Source organism: Chrysemys picta, chromosome 22 (assembly GCF_011386835.1).
Source record: "Chrysemys picta bellii isolate R12L10 chromosome 22, ASM1138683v2, whole genome shotgun sequence".
NCBI classification, from domain to species: Eukaryota; Metazoa; Chordata; order Testudines; family Emydidae; genus Chrysemys; species Chrysemys picta.
The window spans coordinates 993753-1013131 of NC_088812.1; the positions used below are offsets into that span (position 1 = coordinate 993753).

The 19379-nt window shown below is 58.8% G+C and overlaps 2 protein-coding genes and 1 long non-coding RNA gene across 3 annotated transcripts in view; 2 read left to right on the forward strand and 1 right to left on the reverse strand.

Annotated features, from left to right (window-relative positions):
* Window positions 1–19379, forward strand: part of LOC101951774 (intercellular adhesion molecule 5-like) — a 47670-nt gene that overhangs the window by 7578 nt on the left and 20713 nt on the right. The window contains exons 6-7 of the mRNA XM_065576457.1: window positions 1229–1471; window positions 2207–2418. Of these exons, the coding sequence (XP_065432529.1) occupies window positions 1229–1471; window positions 2207–2418 (455 nt within the window). The remainder of the gene's footprint in view (window positions 1–1228; window positions 1472–2206; window positions 2419–19379) is intronic.
* LOC135977037 (uncharacterized) lies at window positions 6731–14338 on the reverse strand. The gene is made up of 2 exons (XR_010594343.1): window positions 14089–14338; window positions 6731–6963 (listed from the first exon to the last, which is right to left on the reverse strand). It is a non-coding gene; the product is annotated as an uncharacterized LOC135977037 (long non-coding RNA).
* The window catches only part of LOC135977035 (uncharacterized), a 348641-nt gene continuing 337124 nt past the window's right edge, over window positions 7863–19379 (forward strand). Inside the window, exon 1 of the mRNA XM_065575638.1 lies at window positions 7863–11971. Coding sequence (XP_065431710.1) covers window positions 8677–11439 — 2763 coding nt within the window. The 5' untranslated portion in view covers window positions 7863–8676 and the 3' untranslated portion in view covers window positions 11440–11971. The remainder of the gene's footprint in view (window positions 11972–19379) is intronic.

Here is a 19379-nt window from a genome sequence, read left to right on the forward strand (position 1 = left end):
ATCTAGATCTAGATCTATACACAGGGAACATGAAACAATGGGTGTTACCATACAGGTTATAAGGAGAGTGATCAGTTAAGGTGAGCTGTTGTCAGCAGGAGAGAAAAATAACTGTTTGTGGTGGTAATGAAAATGGCCCATTTCCAGCACTTGACAAGGAGATATAAAGAACTGGGGGGCGGGGGGTGAGATAAGCATGGGGAAATAGTTTTACTTTGTTCCTTATATCTCCTTGTCAAGTGCTGGAAATGGGCCATTTTCATTACCACCACAAACAGTTATTTTTCTCTCCTGCTGACAACAGCTCACCTTAACTGATCACTCTCCTTATAACGTGTATGGTAACGCCCATTGTTTCATGTTCTCTGTGTATATATATATTATTATATAGATCTTCCTTCTGTATTTTCCACTACATGCATCCGATGAAGTGGGCTGTAGCCCACAAAAGCTTATGCTACAATAAATGTGTTAGTCTCTAATTCTTCTTTTGGCTGGGACAGCGACTCTCTTGTGCCTGCGACCTGGGGCGGCCATTCCTGTGCAGAAGCGGCCAGAGAAATGCACTGGGTCCAATCAGTTCTTAGCATTAGCGTATCAGGGCCCTGTCGCGCCGGGCGCTGCCGAGACCCCAGCTGAGATCAGGGCCCCGTCGCGCCGGGTGCTGCCCAGACCCCAGCTGAGATCAGGGCCCCATCGCGCCGGGTGCTGCCCAGACCCCGGCCGAGATCAGGACCCCGTCGCACCGGGCGCTGCCCAGACCCCAGCTGAGATCAGGGCCCCGTCGCGCCGGGTGCTGCCCAGAGCCCGGCCGAGATCAGGGCCCCGTCGCGCCAGGTGCTGCACAGATACAGTCCTGCCCCAGGGAATGTTCCCAGGCTACTGAGACAGGAGGAATCCCTGGCCCCATTTTACAGATGGGGAACCTGAGGCCTTCTCGTGACTTTATCAGGTTTTGGCTCAGATCCAGGTCACACCGGGCGGCCATGGCAGAGGCAGGGCTTGACCCCAGAGCTCCCAAGTCCAGTCCGTTGCCTTGCACGCCGGGCCCCCTGTGCTGCCCCAGGGCAAGGCCTGCTGGCGCCAGGCAGGGCAGTGGGGAGAGCCCAGTGAGGAGGCTCCTGTGGCAGGGGAGAGCCACCGTCCTTGGCAGCAGCCCCGGGGGTGGGCAGGAGATGGGGCTACACGGCCCTGGGCAGCGTAACCAACCGCCCCCTCTCGCTTCCAGACGGGCCCAGGATGAACGACTCCGGCTGCCCCAGGGAGTGGATCTGGAAGGAGGGGACGGAGCAAACCTTCTCCTGCCTGGCCCGGGGGAACCCAGCGCCAGCCGTGGAGTGCACGAAGGACGGGGTGCCCGTAAGCATCGGGGTGCAGCGGCAGGTCAAGAGAGAGGACGCCGGGACCTACCTCTGCAAAGCATCCAATGCGCACGGCTCGGCCAGCCGGGATGTGACCGTCCAGGTGGAGTGTAAGTGGCCTTTGGTGGATCCTCCAGCAGGCGACTTGGAGGGTGGGCGTGCAAATGCGACAAAGGGATTTAGGAGCACAGGTTAATGGGTCTCAGGTAAAATCCCATTGACTTTCCATGGGATTTAGGAGCCCAAACACCCCCCAAAGCCACGGGGGCTCAGTACAGGGATCCGGGCTGCCATTCTCTGGCCTGGCGTCCTGCTGGAGGGCAGACTGGCAGAGTCCTGCAGCCTGGCGGTTTTTAGGTTCATCTCTGTCCCAACTCGTCCTCCTACTAATTATGTGTAATATGACAGAACACCAACCGAGATCAGGGCCCCATCGCACCGGGCGCTGCCCAGACCCCAGCCGAGATCAGGGCCCCGTTGCACCGGGCGCTGCCCAGACCCCGGCCGAGATCAGGGCCCCATTGCGCCAGACGCTGCTCAGACCCCAACCGAGATCAGGGCCCCGTCGCACCGGGCGCTGCCCAGACCCCAGCCGAGATCAGGGCCCCGTCGCGCCGGGTGCTGCCCAGACGCGGCGTGACAGTCCCTGCCCCAGAGAGCTCACCATCTAACCAGGCAGAGTGGAAGGGGAAACTGAGGCACTGAGCGGGTGAGGTACTTGCCCAAGGCCAGTGGCTGAGGGGAATAGAACCCAGATGTCCTGAGTCCCAGTCCTCTGCCCCCTGCCCTACCCATGAGTCTGAACCAGCTCTTAGCCCTTCTCAACCTTGCTCCTTCTTTAACAGATCTCAACATCGTGGTGTTGACACTGGGGCTGGTAGGTGCGGCTGCTGTTCTGACCGGACTAGGCGTGGGGGGCTACATGTACTACCGCTCCACGAGAATCCGAAAATACCGGCTCAAACAGCAGCAGGCCAAGCAGGCCGAGCAGGGCAAGCCGGCCGAACAGATGAGCCTGAACGGGGCCACACAGAACACACCTGTTCTGGAGCACAGCGTCTAGGCCTGGAGTGCAGGACCCAGAGCCCTGGGGCTCCTCGCTGCTGCTTTACCCCTTTGCCCCCGGGGAGCCCCCGTTAACCCTCGGGATGCTGGGCAATGCCAAGAGCCTGGCGGTTCATAGCCTCTGCACTGGCAGCATGGGGCCCTCCCATGCACACACCAGCTGCTCTCAGGAGAGCAAGGATCAGAGGGAGGGAGGCCTCCGGAGCGGGGCAGACACCCCCAGGACATCCAGGGCTGGAATCTCCCGTGTCCTTGGCTGGAGGGACGTCTGGCTGCAGCTGAGCTCTGCCCCGCTGGGGAAGCAGGTGGCTGGGAGACCCCAGGCCCAGCAGGAAACGCCTGTAACACTAAAGTCGGAACAGTTGTGCCGGGAGGGGAACGGCGTTAACGGCCGCCTCTAACCACTTCTCCTAGCGATGGGGAAGGCGCCTCCGAGCCGCACAGCAGCTCTGCCCCAGCTGGGGAGGCAGCCGCCCGGGGCAAGTGCGATGGACCCACGGGATCACTGTGAAAACGGTTCGACACTAACCAGACGGGCTTTGGGATCGCCGGGTCTGTGCAACGGAGACGGGCCGTGGGGTCTGTTACTCGGATCAGCTGAATCGCAAGACGCTACGTCCCCCACTCCACCGTATCCCCAGCCATGGAGCGGACTCAGGGATACCAGGTCTCCCCCGCCTGTGGGGCTGAGCTGGGCGCGGCGTGGCAGGGACCAGGGTCTGCGCTCCACGGCCCAGTACGGGGGTGGGGGGTCAATGACGTTAATAACTGGAAGCGAAAGCCCCCAGCCTGTGTGAAGAGAGCGTAAGGGAGAGACTCGGGCAGGGGGCGAAGGGAACTGTTCGTATGTTAAAGGCAAACGGTGGGAAATTCCCCTTCGGGACTTTTCCGACCCCGCGGGGGGCTGGGGAGCAGCTGGCCCCGGAGGCGTCAGAGTTAAAGGGCTGGTGGCCTTTGCAGAGCGTGTCTCGGGGCCGGGATTGCCAGCAGAGCCCGGCGCGTTGGGGGGGCACCAAGGAGCTCTCTGGCCAAGCCTCTCGGGGTGCCTCGCTGGGGGCTGGCTCTGGGGAATCCCCCCCCAAGGGAGGGGGCTGAGCCCCTGGGACAGTTCAGCCTTTCAGCGCGTCACCCCTGTGCTGAGCCCAGCAGGTCAGGCCCGGGGCAGAGAACAGGAGAGACCAGCCCTGGAGCTCTGCCATGCAGGGAACTGATCAGGGGCCCTGTGCTGGGGTGATCCAGGCCCCACGCTGCAGAGGAAGGTGGAAAAGCCCCCAGGGTTCCCGCCACGCTGCCCTGGGGGGAAATTTCCTCCCTAGCCCCACTCTGACAGCCCTGAGCAGGGAGTCCGACTCACCCGCCCGGCAGCTCAGAGCCCTGGCCCAGCCCCACCGGCGTCCCGCCAGGTTACGCCCAGTTTGCACTGGGGTGAGTAACGGCACAAGCTGCAAGGCAGAGGCCTGGGCAGCGACGCCCTGGAGCCCCGAGCGCCAGGCAGCTGCCGCACTGCGAATCAGAAGCAGCGCCGAGGCCTGGGGCGACGGGAGCTTTGCCGACTGGGGAGATGGTCACCCGGGTCGAGCCAGGAGCTAAAATCACGGAGAACCGAGCGCGGGCCGGCTAACGAGAACGAGGCTGTAAAGCGCTAAGGGGGCTGGTCCTGCTGGTGCAAATAAAGGATGTAAATATTGTCAGCGTGACCCGGCAGCTCTCCGTGCGGTTACTGGGGCGGGTGGCCGGAGCTGATCAGAACAGTACTCCTGGCACCCGCGCAAGCGTGACCCTTAACTGCTCGCATTACACAGAGCCCATAGCCGAGATCCGGGACCCCTCGCGCCGGGCACTGCCCAGACCCTGCCCGAGATCAGGGCCCCCTCGCGCCAGGTGCTGCACAGACCCTGGCCGAGATCAGGCCCCCTCGCGCCAGGCGCTGCACAGACCCCCACCGAGATCAGGGCCCCCTTGCGCCCGGTGCTGCACAGACCCTGCCCGAGATCAGGGCCCCCTTGCGCCAGGTGCTGCACAGACCCTGGCCGAGATCAGGCCCCCTCGCGCCAGGCGCTGCACAGACCCTGCCCGAGATCAGGGCCCCCTCGCGCCAGGCGCTGCACAGACCCCCACCGAGATCAGGGCCCCATTGCGCCGGGCGCTGCCCCAACCTGGCTGATATCGAGGATCTATCGCGCCCAGTTCCTCAGTGACCCCAACCAGGAGCAGGGTCATGTTGTGCTGGGCGCTGCAGAGACGCACCGTGCGGGACAGTCCCTGCTTCACAGGACTCACAATCTAACTAAAGAAGGGGCATCAGGGGAAACTGAGGCACGGAGCGGCGCAGGTACTTGTCCAAGGTCACTGGCAGAGCCCAGAATAGGCCTCTCCCCCCCCCCTCCGGCTCAGTCACTTTTCGCCACCATACCGCACTGTACGCACCAGCAGCACCCCCTAGTGGTGGCACGGGCAGCTGCAGCCCATCTCTGAGAGATTGCAAAACTCAACAGCCCCCTTGTGTGGCTCACGCCCTGCCCGGGTCCTGGTTAGACTGAACGCACGGTGCCCATGGCCCCGGGTACAGCTGCCCCCCGCCCCACTCCATCCCTCCCGTGCCACCCGCGCTGCCCCTTCTCCCGGGGGACTGGCACCTGTCCTGGGAGTCTGGCGAGACCCCCCGTGACTAGTGCAGAAAGCGGCGGCTGCCCAGCGGGGGCAGGAGGGCTCACGCCAGGCAGAGGGCTGCGTCCATAGAGTCTGGCCACTGCAGCAAGAGCGGATTCACCCAGCGTGTTTCACTCCCTGCCCTGCGCCTTTGGGCAGCGTCACGGTGCTGCTTGCAATCAGCTGCCACGTTCCAGCTCAGAGGTGGATGCATCTCAGTGGTGGGTGAAGTCACTGCACCCAAGCAGGGATGTCTAGCAGAACGACCTAGTGGTTAGAGCACTAACCTGGGCCTCAGGACAGGTTCAGTTCCCGTCTCTGCCAGAGCTTCCTGGGTGGCCTGGGCCAAGTCACTGGGCAGTAGTGGGATACAGCCCTGCCCTGGCTCCCAGGGGCGCTATGGGGAGGGGGAGGGGGAGCTGCCTGGGGGCTAGAGCAGGGCATTAGCTCCGAGCCCAAACTCAGCGTCCAAGGGCATTGCCATGAAGGTGCTAAAAGGCATCCAGCGGCTCGGGTGAGATCCAGAACCACACAGAGCATTTGCTGGCACACTCCCTCCCAGGCTAGCAGGGAGCTGGGCCCGGCACACACATGCGTGCACACACACAGACATGGATACACACACACGCGCGTGCACACACAGAGGTGTACGCACACACACACACGCTTGCACACACAAAGGTGTATGCACACACACACGCGTGCACACACAGAGGTGTATACACACACAGACACGTACACACAAACACACGCGTGCACACACAGAGGTGTACGCACACACACACACGTGCACACAGAAGTGTATGCACACACACGTGTGCACACAGAGGTGTACGCACGCACACACACGTGCACACAGAGGTGTATGCACACACACGTGTGCACACAGAGGTGTATGCACACACACGTGTGCACACACAGAGGTGTACGCACACACACACGTGTGCACACAGAGGTGTACGCACACACACACATATGCACACACAGAGGTGTACGCACACACATGTGTGCACACAGAGGTGTACGCACACACACACACGCGTGCACACACAGAGGTGTACGCACACACACACATGCACACACAGACACGTACACACAAACGCACACACACACATGCAGCCGTTGCGGGGAGGAAGCAGCAGTTGGGGAGAAATGAAAGTGAAAGGCGCGTTGCCTGCCTGCTCTGACAGCTGCAGCCCTGGGGGGCCGAGCCAGACAAAGTGCGGGCGGGGCGCGGGGGGGGGTCTGGGCCATGAGACACACACTTGCCAGCACAGCCCTGAGCCTCTCAGAGCCAGGACATGGCTGGGACAGCCGAGCACTGGAGGGGAGGGGAGGGGTGGGGTGGACAAAGGGGAGGGGAAGGGGCTCTGGGCAGGGCCAGTTAGGAGATGGGCCCCCAGTGGGGAGCAGGTTTAACCCCCCCCCAGCTGAGCAGTTAAACCAGCCGTCGTGGTGCCAGGCGTTGCCTGATTTAGGAGGTTAATAATAATGAATTTGGATAGTGGGTTTTAGGCTGGCCAGTCTGTTTGATTAGAAGATAATACGGTTCTTGTCCCAAATCAGGCTCCACATCGTTTACAAAGGGCCCTCGGGGGGATGACAGGAGGCTCCCACTGAGACCGATAGATCCTTAAAGACTTTTTATTAAGAGAAATGAAGTATCTAAATGGTAATTCAATGGTACAATAATCAGCGTTGCACAGTTACAATTGTATTGCTGCTAGTCAAAAGATCCCGATGGGGTTATAGGCTACATAGCTTTGGTTCACATACTCACCCCCTCCCCTGATAACCTGGTGGGGAGAGACACAGGACCAGCCTCAGCTCAGCGGTTCAGGGTCCTCAACTCTTGAGTGAGAGGGGCAGAGCTTAGAAGAAGCTGGAGCTAAGAGCAATCGGAGAAAACTTCGAGTTTACTTAACTAACTTAAACTCAAAATGAAAACCTAATCCACAAAGGCTTAGGGAAACCAAGCTTAGCCCAGTCCCCTTGGAACAAGCAAAGGCTTCCAGGCCAGGCCCTTTGTATGGGCAGGCGCCTGGACCCTCCTTCTAGGCCCAACCTTCCTTTCTCACCCACAAAAATGTGAGGGTCACGTACTCCACAGGCTGGTCTGTTTGTGCGTATTGATGACATGTACATACATATTCATGACATTCGATCATACACACACACATGTTCTCCCAGTTATTTCGGTTCTTTCCTGGTGGTGCACCTGTTAAGTCTGAGGGTACAGACTTGGAAACCCCCTAAGCCGTTCTACCGTTATCTATCTATCTGGGGGAAAGGCCTGAGCTCAACGTACAGGGTCTGGCCTGTAGGTCCCTTGCATTACAGCCGAACTCACTTTAATATAAATCTATAAACCTGTTACAATAAACCAAATACTTAAACAATAAGAAAAGATAGATCTAGGCAAGCAAGCAGGTTAATCCTATAGGCTACATGCCCCCCTTTGACGGGATGGTTTGCAACAAAGAACCCCGTCACATAGGTACGGATGCAGGTGGTTAAGTATCTGTGGGGACAGTTTTAACGCCATTTTCCCTCGGTCGGGGTGGAGGAAGGTGATTATAAAGATGGTTTTCTGGACCCTGGTACGTTTCTGGAGTGGGCGCCACATATACATATTCATTATCCTTAACATTTGGTGCCCATGTAGGTCTCTGCTTGGGCTCGTTAGATAGTTCAGTGGTTTGCACATTGGCCTGCTAAACGTAGGGTTGTGAGTTCAATCCTTAAGGGAGCCATTTAGGGATCTGGGGCAAAAATCTGTCTGGGGATTGGTCCTTGTGACGAACTGGGACTGTTCTTGCTGGGGTGTGTGAATGCTGACAGGGGAGTGTGACTAGGATGGTCTGCATCGGGGGATGGGAGCCGGCCCAAGGGAACATACCTGAGCTTGTAACATGAGAACCCAGGAGGGGGTTGGAGGTCAGATGACTCCGGGGCCCGGGAAACTGAACAAAGGCTGTGGGAGGGGTCGCTGAGGGCAGGTGCTGGAAGCGGGCTGGAGAGATGGCTGGGAGGCAGAGATGGCTCTGACCCCCCCCCCCCCAAAGGGGGGTGGGCTGGGATGCCCTGGGACCCCAAGCTGGACTTAACTGAGGGGGTCCTGCTGTCTGTGCCTGCAAGACCTGTCTTGGACTGTATTCCTGTCATCCAAATAAACCTTCTGCTTTACTGGCTGGCTGAGAGTCATGGTGAATCGCAGGAAGCCGGGGGTGCAGGGCCCTGAGTTCCCCAATACTCCGTGACAACTGGTGGCAGCGGTGGGATCTACTGCACCCCGTGGACGGCGCTTCCTGCAGTAAGTGACTGGGGAGCAGTAAAACGAAGGGGGATTGACGGGGACCAGGCCTGCTGAAGAGTGGGAGAGAGACGGTTATTACCCCTGGGAGTGTGTGACCAGCGAGAAGGACTTTTGCAGTAACAGGGTCCCCCGTGGGATCACAGCGAGTGGTCCCAGGGGCGGAGGAGTCTGCAGCTCGACCCTGGCAGAGAGGTGGTGACCTCGAGAAGGGCTGGCACACTAGGGGGCCCCCTGCAAACTGTGGGGAGCTGTGAGCACACAGGCCGGTGAGTGGCCAGCAGGAAGATGTATGCCAAGCGGCTTAAGAGCGACCTGGTGGAGCTGTGCAAGCAGAGGCGGCTGCGCATTGGGAGGCTCACCAAAGAACAGCTCATCGCCCAGCTGGAGGCGGAAGATCGCGCGAATGAACTGATCCCTGTGTCTCAGGGAAGCAGCCTGGCAAATGCAGCGCAGGCACCAGTGTCTGTCCCAGCTGGGAGTGGTCAGCCGGCTGCTGAGGGCTTCCCGAGACCCCTCCTTCCTATGCCTAGGGGAAGGGTGGGGAGGAGCCCAGCAAATACCGAAGGCGCCGTGATCCCCCCGGCCAGCAGGGGGTCCCCCCGGCGAAGCCCGCCGGCCAGCAGAGGATCCTCCCGGCGACGTTCGGCATCCGGGGAGCGGAATTGGCTGGAATGGGAGAAAGAGCTAAAACTGAGGGAGCTGGAGGATCGTGAACAACAGAGACAGCATGAAGAGAGACAGCGTCAGCATGAACGGGAGGAGAAAGAGAGACAGCATCAGCGTGAAGAGAGACAGCATCAGCGTGAACGGGAGGAGAATGAGAGACAGCGGCAGCATGAAGAGAGACAGAGACAGGAGAATGAGAGACAGCGTCAGCATGACCTGGAACTGGCGAGACTGAGGGGCAGCGAACCCCCGGCTGCGGTGAGTGAGGGGGGACCCAGGACTGCACGGAGCTTTGATAAGTGCATCCTGGCCCCATACAAGGAGGGGGAGGACATGGATAACTTCCTGGAGGCCTTTGAGACGGCCTGCGAGCTGCACCGGGTGGATCCCGCGGACAGACTCCGGGTCCTTACCCCCTTACTGGACCCCAAATCCGTGGCATTGTACCGCCAACTGGGAGAGGCAGAGAAAGGGGACTACGAACTATTCAAAAAGGCCCTGCTACGTGAGTTTGGGCTGACTCCTGAGATGTACCGGGGAAGGTTCCGGAGTCAAGATAAAACCCCTGAGATCTCATATCTGCAACTAGCCGTCCGCATGGAAAGATACGCCAGCAAGTGGGCTGGTGGGGCCCAGACGAAGGAGGACCTGATTAAACTGCTGGTACTGGAGCAACTGTATGAGCGGTGCCCATCCGACCTGAGGCTGTGGTTGGTGGACAGAAAGCCAGAGAACCCGCGACACGCCGGGCAGCTGGCTGATGAGTTTGTAAAGAGCCGGTCAGGGGGTGGCAGGGAGGAGCCCCAAAGGAACAGGCCCGCCGTGATGCAGAGAGAGAGTCACCCTGGGACCTCCCAAAGAGGGAATATGGGGAATCCCCTCCCACGGGGAATGCCCAGCGTCAGGGACAACCGACCGGCTCGAGGGGACCCACAGGACATGAGCTGCTATTACTGCGGCCGAAGAGGCCACGTTCGGGCCCAGTGCCCCAAGCTCAAGGACAGACTGAGCAGACCGAACCCGCATAGGGTTAACTTGGTAGAGGCCCAGACGGACGAGGGGCAGGCTTCTCACGCAAGAGGGGCTGGCAGCTTATCAACTGCTCAAGAGAGAGAAGGGCCCCAGGCCAGCTCCTCTAGGGGGCTGGATGCCCCAGACTCAGGGTTTTTGGTTTATACGGTGGGCGCGGGGCTGTCCCTCCGGAGAGAGTACCTTGTTCCCCTGGAGGTGGATGGGAGGAAGGTCAATGGATACTGGGATACGGGCGCAGAGGTGACGCTGGCCCGGCCCGAGGTGGTGGCCCCAGATCAGGTGGTGCCCAACTCCTACCTGACCCTGACGGGGGTGGGCGGAACACCAGTCAAAGTGCCCGTGGCAAGGGTACACCTGAAGTGGGGGGCCAAGGAGGGCCCCAAGGATGTGGGGGTACACCCGTATCTGCCCACTGAGGTATTGATGGGGGGGGACCTGGAGAACTGGCCAAGCAACCCCCAAAAGGCACTGGTTGTGACCCGCAGTCAGAGCCGGCGAGGGGCCCTGCGCCCTGGCCTTGGGGGGGGTGCCTTGCCTGAGGCGCAGGACCCTAACCTGGTGGGGAGGGAACGCCCAGGGACGCGGCTCAGGGAGGCTGCAGCTTCGGACCCAGCGGGCGAGAAAGAGCAGGTGGCCATCCCTGTCCCAGCTGCTGAGTTCCAGGCCGAGTTACAGAGAGACCCCTCCTTGCGGAAGATAAGGGACCTGGCCGACCTCAATGCGGTACAGACCATGGAACGAGGTGGCCGGAAAAGGTTCCTGTGGGAGAAGGGGTTCCTGTACCGAGAATGGGCTCCCCCAGGGAAAATGGAGTCAGGGGGGATCAGGAGGCAGCTGGTGGTACCCCAGAAGTATCGCCGCCAGCTGCTGTGCCGGGCCCATGACATTCCCCTCTCAGGGCACCAGGGAACCTGGCGTACCCAGCAGAGGCTGCTACGGAGCTTTTACTGGCCTGGGGTCTTTGTTACTGTCCGACAGTACTGCGGATCCTGTGACCCCTGTCAGAGGGGGAGGAAGGCCTGGGACAAGGGGAAAAGAGCTTTAGGACCCTTGCCCAGCATAAAGGATCCTTTCCAGAGGGTGGCCAAGGTTAAAAGGGCGGCTCTAAACCAAGAGAGCCCAAAGCACAGACCTCCAGACTGGAGCGCTGGGAGAAGACCACAGCCCAGTTGGAACCCCAGAGGTATGGGGGTGGGAAAAGGGCACAGGCCGCATAAACCTTCCCACATGCGAACTGCGAGTGCCATCAAGCACCCCCGACCTAAGGGGGGGCGTGGAACGGAAGGGGCCTGGTGTAATTCTCACCAAGGAACTGGAGGGATGCGGGGGCATCCATGGGAACGGGGGTAGGTTCGAACTTCCCCGGGTCACTGGCTAAAGTGACCCTGCTCAGTTCGGTCTCGAAGGGGGGAGAGATGTGACGAACTGGGACTGTTCTTGCTGGGGTGTGTGAATGCTGACAGGGGAGTGTGACTAGGATGGTCTGCATCGGGGGATGGGAGCCGGCCCAAGGGAACATACCTGAGCTTGTAACATGAGAACCCAGGAGGGGGTTGGAGGTCAGATGACTCCGGGGCCCGGGAAACTGAACAAAGGCTGTGGGAGGGGTCGCTGAGGGCAGGTGCTGGAAGCGGGCTGGAGAGATGGCTGGGAGGCAGAGATGGCTCTGACCCCCCCCCCCAAAGGGGGGTGGGCTGGGATGCCCTGGGACCCCAAGCTGGACTTAACTGAGGGGGTCCTGCTGTCTGTGCCTGCAAGACCTGTCTTGGACTGTATTCCTGTCATCCAAATAAACCTTCTGCTTTACTGGCTGGCTGAGAGTCATGGTGAATCGCAGGAAGCCGGGGGTGCAGGGCCCTGAGTTCCCCAATACTCCGTGACAGTCCTGCTTTGAAGAGTGGGTTGGACTAGATACCTCCTGAGGTCCCTTCCAACCCTGATCTTCTATGCTGCAGGCATCCTAAAACAAGGAAATTAATCCCAGTTGCAAGTCCTTGGATAATAACCCCTCCTTTTAACCCAAAAGTTTTCCCAGGAGTCTTTGTAGGCTCATGACCCTCATTCATTAACTGGGTAAGAGCGTGTTTGGCTTTGTCCATATTGTTAGTAGTTTGTATGAGGCGGTTCTTCTTACGAGCCAATAATGACTTTAACTGTAACCCTAGTAGGGGAATGTGGACAAGAAAGCTGGGTGTACTTTGGATAAAGTCTGATAGGCTGGGTTGGACTGGATAATGGTGAGGTTTTCAAAAGTGGGAATAGGGGGAATAGCTTGATTGCCTGTCGAAGTGGGTTGCTTTGGAGTAAAACAAAAATTTGGCTCTGTGACAGGACACTTCAAGGGACCATATTTGTACCTCTTTTGATTGGTAACCACGCAAAAGTGGCTATTTCCAGCCTAGGTTGCCCTCCCCATCGGAGTCTTCCACTTGGCCAGCCTCACCAGGCATTTCTTTCCCTGCGGTCCACACAGACCAGCGTGGGTCTCAAACGCGTTACGCTACAGATAGACGGAGGCCCCTTTTCAGAGCAAGGGGCCACCTGCGGTACTTTCCAGGTCTGAGCTGGAGTGTGACAGACCCCCAAGGGAGGGGCGTTAATGCGTTCCCTATAGATGTCGTCTCCAAGGGGACCTATGTGTAACTGTTGTCCCCTTATTAAAACTCAGTGGGGTGTTCTGGTTGCTAGCTCCCAGTACCAAAAGGAAGGGGGAGGGTCGGTGGGAAATCGGGCCCTGAGACTGACAGTCCCCAGGACCATGGGGAGAGGTCAATGCTCCAGGTCAGTCTGATTGACAGGGCGGGCAGGCTAATGAGGGAGTCAGGAGGCGGGGGGGAGGGGGTCCCGGTCCCTGTGAGCTGGAATTGCCTGGGTCAGACCGAGTGGGGGCGAGCTAAGGAGAGAGCCGGGGCCCAGGTGGAGCTGGGGAGCAGAGCCGGGCCGGCCAGGGGGGCGGAAAAGCCGCCCAGGGGCCTGGAGGCCAAGCAGCAGCAGCCGCGCTGGGGCAGGGTGGAGCTGGAGCCAGAACAGTGGAGCTGGGGCTGGAGCCGGGTGTGGTGAGCAACTGGGGCCAGCCAAGGGGGACCCTGCGCAAAGGGCCCAGTGCAGAAAGACACCCCCAGCCAAGCCAGACTGGGAGGGGGATCTTAACCCGACGGGGGCGACGCTGGGAAGAAGGGTCCCACCACCCGAAGCCTGGAGGTGTGTGGCCACCACCAGAGCAGGTGTCCGACCCGCAGCGTCTCTGCAACACGGCCGGGGCCTGAGAAGGAGCCGGGGACCGACAAGGAACAGCCTGTGACCTGACCGGACGTTCCAGAGACACTGGTTGTGATGTTCCCGGCCACAGAGCAGGGTGACGTGTTTTCCTTCAACCTTTCCCATTTTCCCTTATTCTTTTTTTAATTAATTGCTGATTAAATAAATTGTATTTGCTTTAAATTGTATGAAATGATCAGTGGGTCAGGAAAGCACCCAGTGCAGAGAGAGTACCCCGGAGTGGGGACACCCTAGCCCCTGTCCTAGGTGACCACAGCAGGGTTGGGGATCGAGCCCCCCAGGAATCCTGGGCCCAGCCGTGTTGGGGTTACGAGGACTCTGCCAGACAGGAGAGTGGAAGGGGAGCCCTCAAGGGCAGGGAGGGCTTTGGGTAAAGGAAGTGGGAGCGAGAACTCAGATATTTTCGCTAGCCCACTTCACCGGGGTCGTGCAGAAGCCAGGAAAGTTCCCCACACTAGCGGGACCATTCCCCCCCTTACATGTAGAATGGACAGCAGCCAATTGCCTGTACACGTCCTTGTTTGGGTCAAACACTGGTAACGAGGCTGAGGCCAATTAGAAAAGAAACGTGTTGTACAGCCCACCTGGTGGCCAATAGGTACTTTTCACAATTGTCATACTCAGTTCAGTTGGTGACATTAAACGTGCGGCATAGGCCACAGGTGTGATTTTCCCATGCCGCTCTTGTGAGGCCACAGCCGCTAACGCATGAACACGCACCGCTGCCTCCAGACGATCGGGTATCTCAGGATCTGGAGTGATCAACACCGCAGCCTTGACCATGGCCTGTTTTAGCTGGGACCCTGCGTCCGTGTTCTGCTCAGTCCATTTCCATCGGACACTCTTCTTTAACAGTTGCTCCAAGGGACCTGCGATGGAAGCAAAATTGGGAATGAAATCCCTGTGGTCCCAAAAGGGATCTGAAAGCCGTTGGGTCCTGTGGTAAAAGCACTGTTTGGATTGCATCCCCGTTCTGCTGCCGGGGTTCTACCCCACTTTGTCAGGTTGGCCATTAGCTGGGCCTTGGCCGGATGGCACGTTAGCCCTGCTTCCTTTAGGATCTGCAGGAGCTCGTCAAGCCTTTCCAGAGGCTCCTTCTTGGTCTGTGTTGCTAAACACGGGTCATCTACGGATTGAAACAGAACAGTTGGTTTAGAAAATTGCAATAGTACCTGTGTCGTTTGCGCATGGAACAAAGCTGGAGAATTTTTACAGCCCTGGGGTAAACGTGTCCAGGAGTATTGGACCCCCTGGAAACTAAATGCAAAACGGTCCTGTGAAACGTGGGCCAATGGTAATGTCCAAACGCTGTTACTGATGTCTAGGACAGTAAATCACACAGCCTCTGAATCAAAGCACTTGATTAGATCTGGCATCTTGGCCACTGTAGGGGCACAAAGTGGGTGTGACCTGGTTCAGGCGTCTGTAATCAATTGTGAGATGCCAAGAACCATCTGGTTTCTTTGCAGGCCAAATGGGGGAATTGGCAGTGGAAGTACATCTATGTAGCACTCCCTGTGTCAGTAAAGACTTGACAGTCTTTCCTATGTCTGGGTAAGGATACTGTTGTTACCCCAAAATCTCTGTGTGGAATAATAAGGAGGTGACATATACAACAGGTTCAACTCCTACCAGCATCGATCAGCTGGGAGAATTAGAAATCTGTGTGCCTCCTGCCCATGTTGCATTGAAATAAAGAACAGAGAGATTATAACCTTAAACAGAAAGAAGATTGATTAAGGGTGTGACGAAGTGGGGGATTTTCATGTGGAGGGGGTGGGACTCAGTTTCCCTGGGGGTTACTGGTTTAACGAGGTGAGGGGCGAGGGAGTTTGTTGTTGCAGAGGACCGAAGAGAGGACTTGGGGACCCCACCGATGGCCGGGAGGATGGAGACCCCAGCAACCGGTGACCTGGTGACCTGACGAGCCAGAGACCCAGCTGAGGAGACGCAGCCGGTTCTGGCCAGTGTGCGGACAATGGGCTGCAGAGTGAGGACCCAGTGACCTGACCAGCCGGTTCCAGCCAGAGGACATAAGCGAGGAGAGGAGGCCCCTGTTTACGACCCGGTTTACCTGGAGAGAAGACAATGGACGGAGGCAGGGCCTGGGGCCGGGGATCTCAGATGCCCAGCTGGGAGCAGGGGGGCTCGGGGCTGGAGAGGGGGAGCAGGCAGAGCCCACCTGGATGCAGGGGAGACTGGGATGTGCTGGGCTGAGGGAGGCCAGGCCTGAGGCCCTGAGAGTTTCCTGTGCTGTGTTCAAGTTTAGCTATTACCAGACCCAGGTTAAGAGCCTCTTTATGGGGGGCGGGGGCTGTGATCACCATGGGCGGGATCCCGAGCCCTGGCTTTTAGGTGCCGCGTTTTGGAGAACTCCCCGGGGACCGGGGGCGAGTTCTGTCTGTGGGGGAATGAGTCCGATGAGCTCAGCCTGGAAAAAGGAAGCTAGGGTTACCATATTTTGTGCCTCCAAAAGGAAGACACTCCACCGGCCACCGGCCCCGCCCCCAGCCCCGCCCATGCCCCCGCCCCAACTCCACCCCCTCCCCAAAGTCTCCGCCCCCTCCCCTGCTTCCTGCGAACATTTGATTCGCGGGAAGCCTGAAGCAGGTAAGAGGGGGTGTGGGGGGACGAGGCGCGGCCCAGGCTGGTCCCCCCGGCATTTCCAGCCGAGCACCCCTGGCCTGCCCAGCACTGCCGGTCCCTGGCCCGGCCCCCGGACCCCCGGCTGAACACCCCCTGGCCCCGCCGGCCCCCCGGCCGAACACCCCTGGCCCGCTCAGCACCCCCCAGCCCCGCCGGCCCGCTCAGCACCCCCCGGCCCGGCCACCGGCCGAGCACCCCCCGGCACCGCCGGCGCTCGGCCCTGTCGGCCCCCCTGGTCCCCGGCCCCGCCGGCCCCCGGCGCCCCCGGCCCCCCTGGTCCCCGGCACCGCCGGCGCTCAGCCCCGCCGGCCCCCAGCGCTCGGTGCCCCGGGCGCTCTGCACCCCTTCCCCGCCGGCCCCCGGCGCTCGGTGCCCCCGGCACCCCCGGCGCTCGGCCCCACCAGCACTCGGCCCCACCGGCCCCCGGTCCCCGGCACCGCCGGCGCTCGGCCCCGGCGCCCCCTGGTCCCCGGCCCCGCCGGCGCTCGGTGCCCCCGGTCCCCGGCACCCCCGGCGCTCGACCCCGCCGGTCCCCGGCCCCCCTGGTCCCCGGCCCCGCCGGCCCCCGGCGCTCGGTGCCCTCGGCGCCCCCGGCCCCGCCAGCCCCCGGCCCCGCCCCCGGCCCAGCACTGCCACCCGCATGTCCCGATTTTCCCGGACATGTCCGGCTTTTTGGGATTTCCCCCCGGACGGGGATTTGGAGCCCAAAAAGCCGGACATGTCCGGGAAAATCCGGACGTATGGTAACCCTAAAGGAAGCAAAACCGGTGCTAACGCCTGGGCCGGGCAGCCCCAGGCAAGGCTCTGACACGTCTCCATAAATGGAGGAAATGCCTGGCAGATACACAGGTCCAAAGATCTGCGGCGTGGCCCCGCCCCGGCCGGGCCCCGCACTCCTGTGCCGCGCAGGTCAGCTCGACTAGGACCCAGGAGTGTGACCGGCACTTGGGGGGCGGAGCGGGGCTTTCAAATGAGGGGGAGGGGCCCCTGAGACTGCCCCAGGCTGGGGGGGGGGGCCAGCACATAGGCCCTGCACCTGCCGTGCTCCTGGCCCCTGGTGTAGGCGGGTGGTGCTGATGGCACATGGTGCTGGGGTCAGGCTCTGCGCTGGGTCTCTGGAGGCCTGGGTTTGATTCCCAGCTCTGCCACAGACGCCCTGTGTGACCTTGGGCAAGTCACTGCATCCCTCCAGGCTGAGCTTCCCCACCTGTGACTGGGGATAATGAACCTTCCCCTGTCTCCGAGCATGAGCTCTTGGGGCAGGGGCTGTCTCGGGCTGGGCAGCACCGGGGCCCGGATCTGGGTCAGGCTCAGGGCAGTACCCAGCCTGCTGGGGCCCAGATCTGGGTCAAGTCCCTTAATACAGACAATGAGCGAACAGATTCCACAATGTTTCCTTTCTTTAAAGGCTCTGCTATCTCCAGCAATGCTTGGCGCTGCCTGTGGATTCCACAGAACCACTTTCTTGCCCCCAGGGTGTCCGGCGGGAGGGTGTCGTGGTGTTGTGTGCACTCGGAGAGTCATGCAGCCCAGCCCTTTGGCCCCCATGTCTGACTGCAGGGCTGTTTTAAGCCAGCGAAGGAGCTGTCACACACACACACACACACATACCCCGTTCTGACAGGACAGCAGAACCAGAGCCAGGAATGGGAGCCAGGTGTCCTGAGCCCCGGCACATTGCTCTGACCACTAGGCAACACCGACTTGCTCGTTTTATTACCCTGTTTTCCAGATGGGGAAACTGAGGCACAGCGACTCAGGGACGTGCCCAAGGTCACACCGGGGAGTCAGTGGTGGAGCTGCAAATTGACCCCAGCTCCCCCAAGTCCCAGCCCAGCACCCTGACCACAAGGCCAAATGGTCCCCCCCTTGGGCTGCAGAGAGTTTTGACAAGTGTCGCTATTTATGCTGTAAATACTTGTTCATCCCTTGAGCAACCCCTAAACCACAAGGATGAAAGGAGACGCCGCAGAGCGCCGCGGACACGACTCTCACCGCGCGCTCACCCCGGGGACGTAGCAGCCGTGGGAATGCAAACAGGAGGCTGGGTTAAAGGTGACCCATGGGGGGGGGGGTAGTTAGATGCGTGTCTGGTGTGATACACGTGCATGCGCGGCAGGATTTATTTTATTTTTGTTCGTGCAGCATCCGGACTGGGCCCTAGTTCTGACCAGGCCTCTGGCTGCTGTTCTAAGAAATAAACAACAGCAACCACAACGTCTTGCCCTCCGTAGCATCAGTCCGCCCGTCTGTCTGTCTGTCCTTCTCTCTGTCTATATTATTCTAATAATTAGTAGTTATTTGTGTATTTGTAGCTAATTTATTTATTTGTATTACTATCGCTCCATCCCCACACATATCTATCTATCCCATACACCCCCTCTATCTATCTGTCTATCCCCATTCACCCATCTATCTATCTATCCCATACACCCCCTCTGTCTATCCCCATACACCCCCTATCTATCTATCTATCTATCTATCTATCTATCTATCTATCTATCTATCTATCTATCTATCTATCTATCCCCATCCACCACCTCTCTATCTATCTATCCCCATATACCCCATCTATCTATCTATCTATCTATCTATCTATCTATCTATCTATCTATCTATCTATCTATCCCCACACACCACCTATCTATCTATCTATCTATCTATCTATCTATCTATCTATCTATCTATCTATCTATCCTCACATACCCCCTCTCTATCTATCTATCTATCTATCTATCTATCTATCTATCTATCCATCCCCATACACCCGATCTATCTATCCATCTATCTATCCACACCCCCTCTCTCTATCCATCCCCATCCACCCCCACTATCTATCTGTCCATACCCCACCCCTCATCTATCTATCTATCTATCTATCTATCTATCTATAGATTCATAGATTATAGGACTGGAAGGGACCTTGAGAGGTCATCGAGTCCAGTCCCCTGCCCGCATGGCAGGACCAAATACTGTCTAGACCATCCCTGATAGACATTTATCTAACCTACTCTTAAATATCTCCAGAGACGGAGATTCCACAACCTCCCTAGGCAATTTGTTCCAGTGTTTAACCACCCTGACAGTTAGGAACTTTTTCCTAATGTCCAACCTAGACCTCCCTTGCTGCAGTTTAAACCCATTGTTTCTGGTTCTATCCTTAGAGGCTAAGGTGAACAAGTTCTCTCCCTCCTCCTTATGACACCCTTTTAGATACCTGAAAACTGCTATCATGTCCCCTCTCAGTCTTCTCTTTTCCAAACTAAACAAACCCAGTTCTTTCAGCCTTCCTTCATAGGTCATGTTCTCAAGACCTTTAATCATTCTTGTTGCTCTTCTTTGGACCCTTTCCAATTTCTCCACAT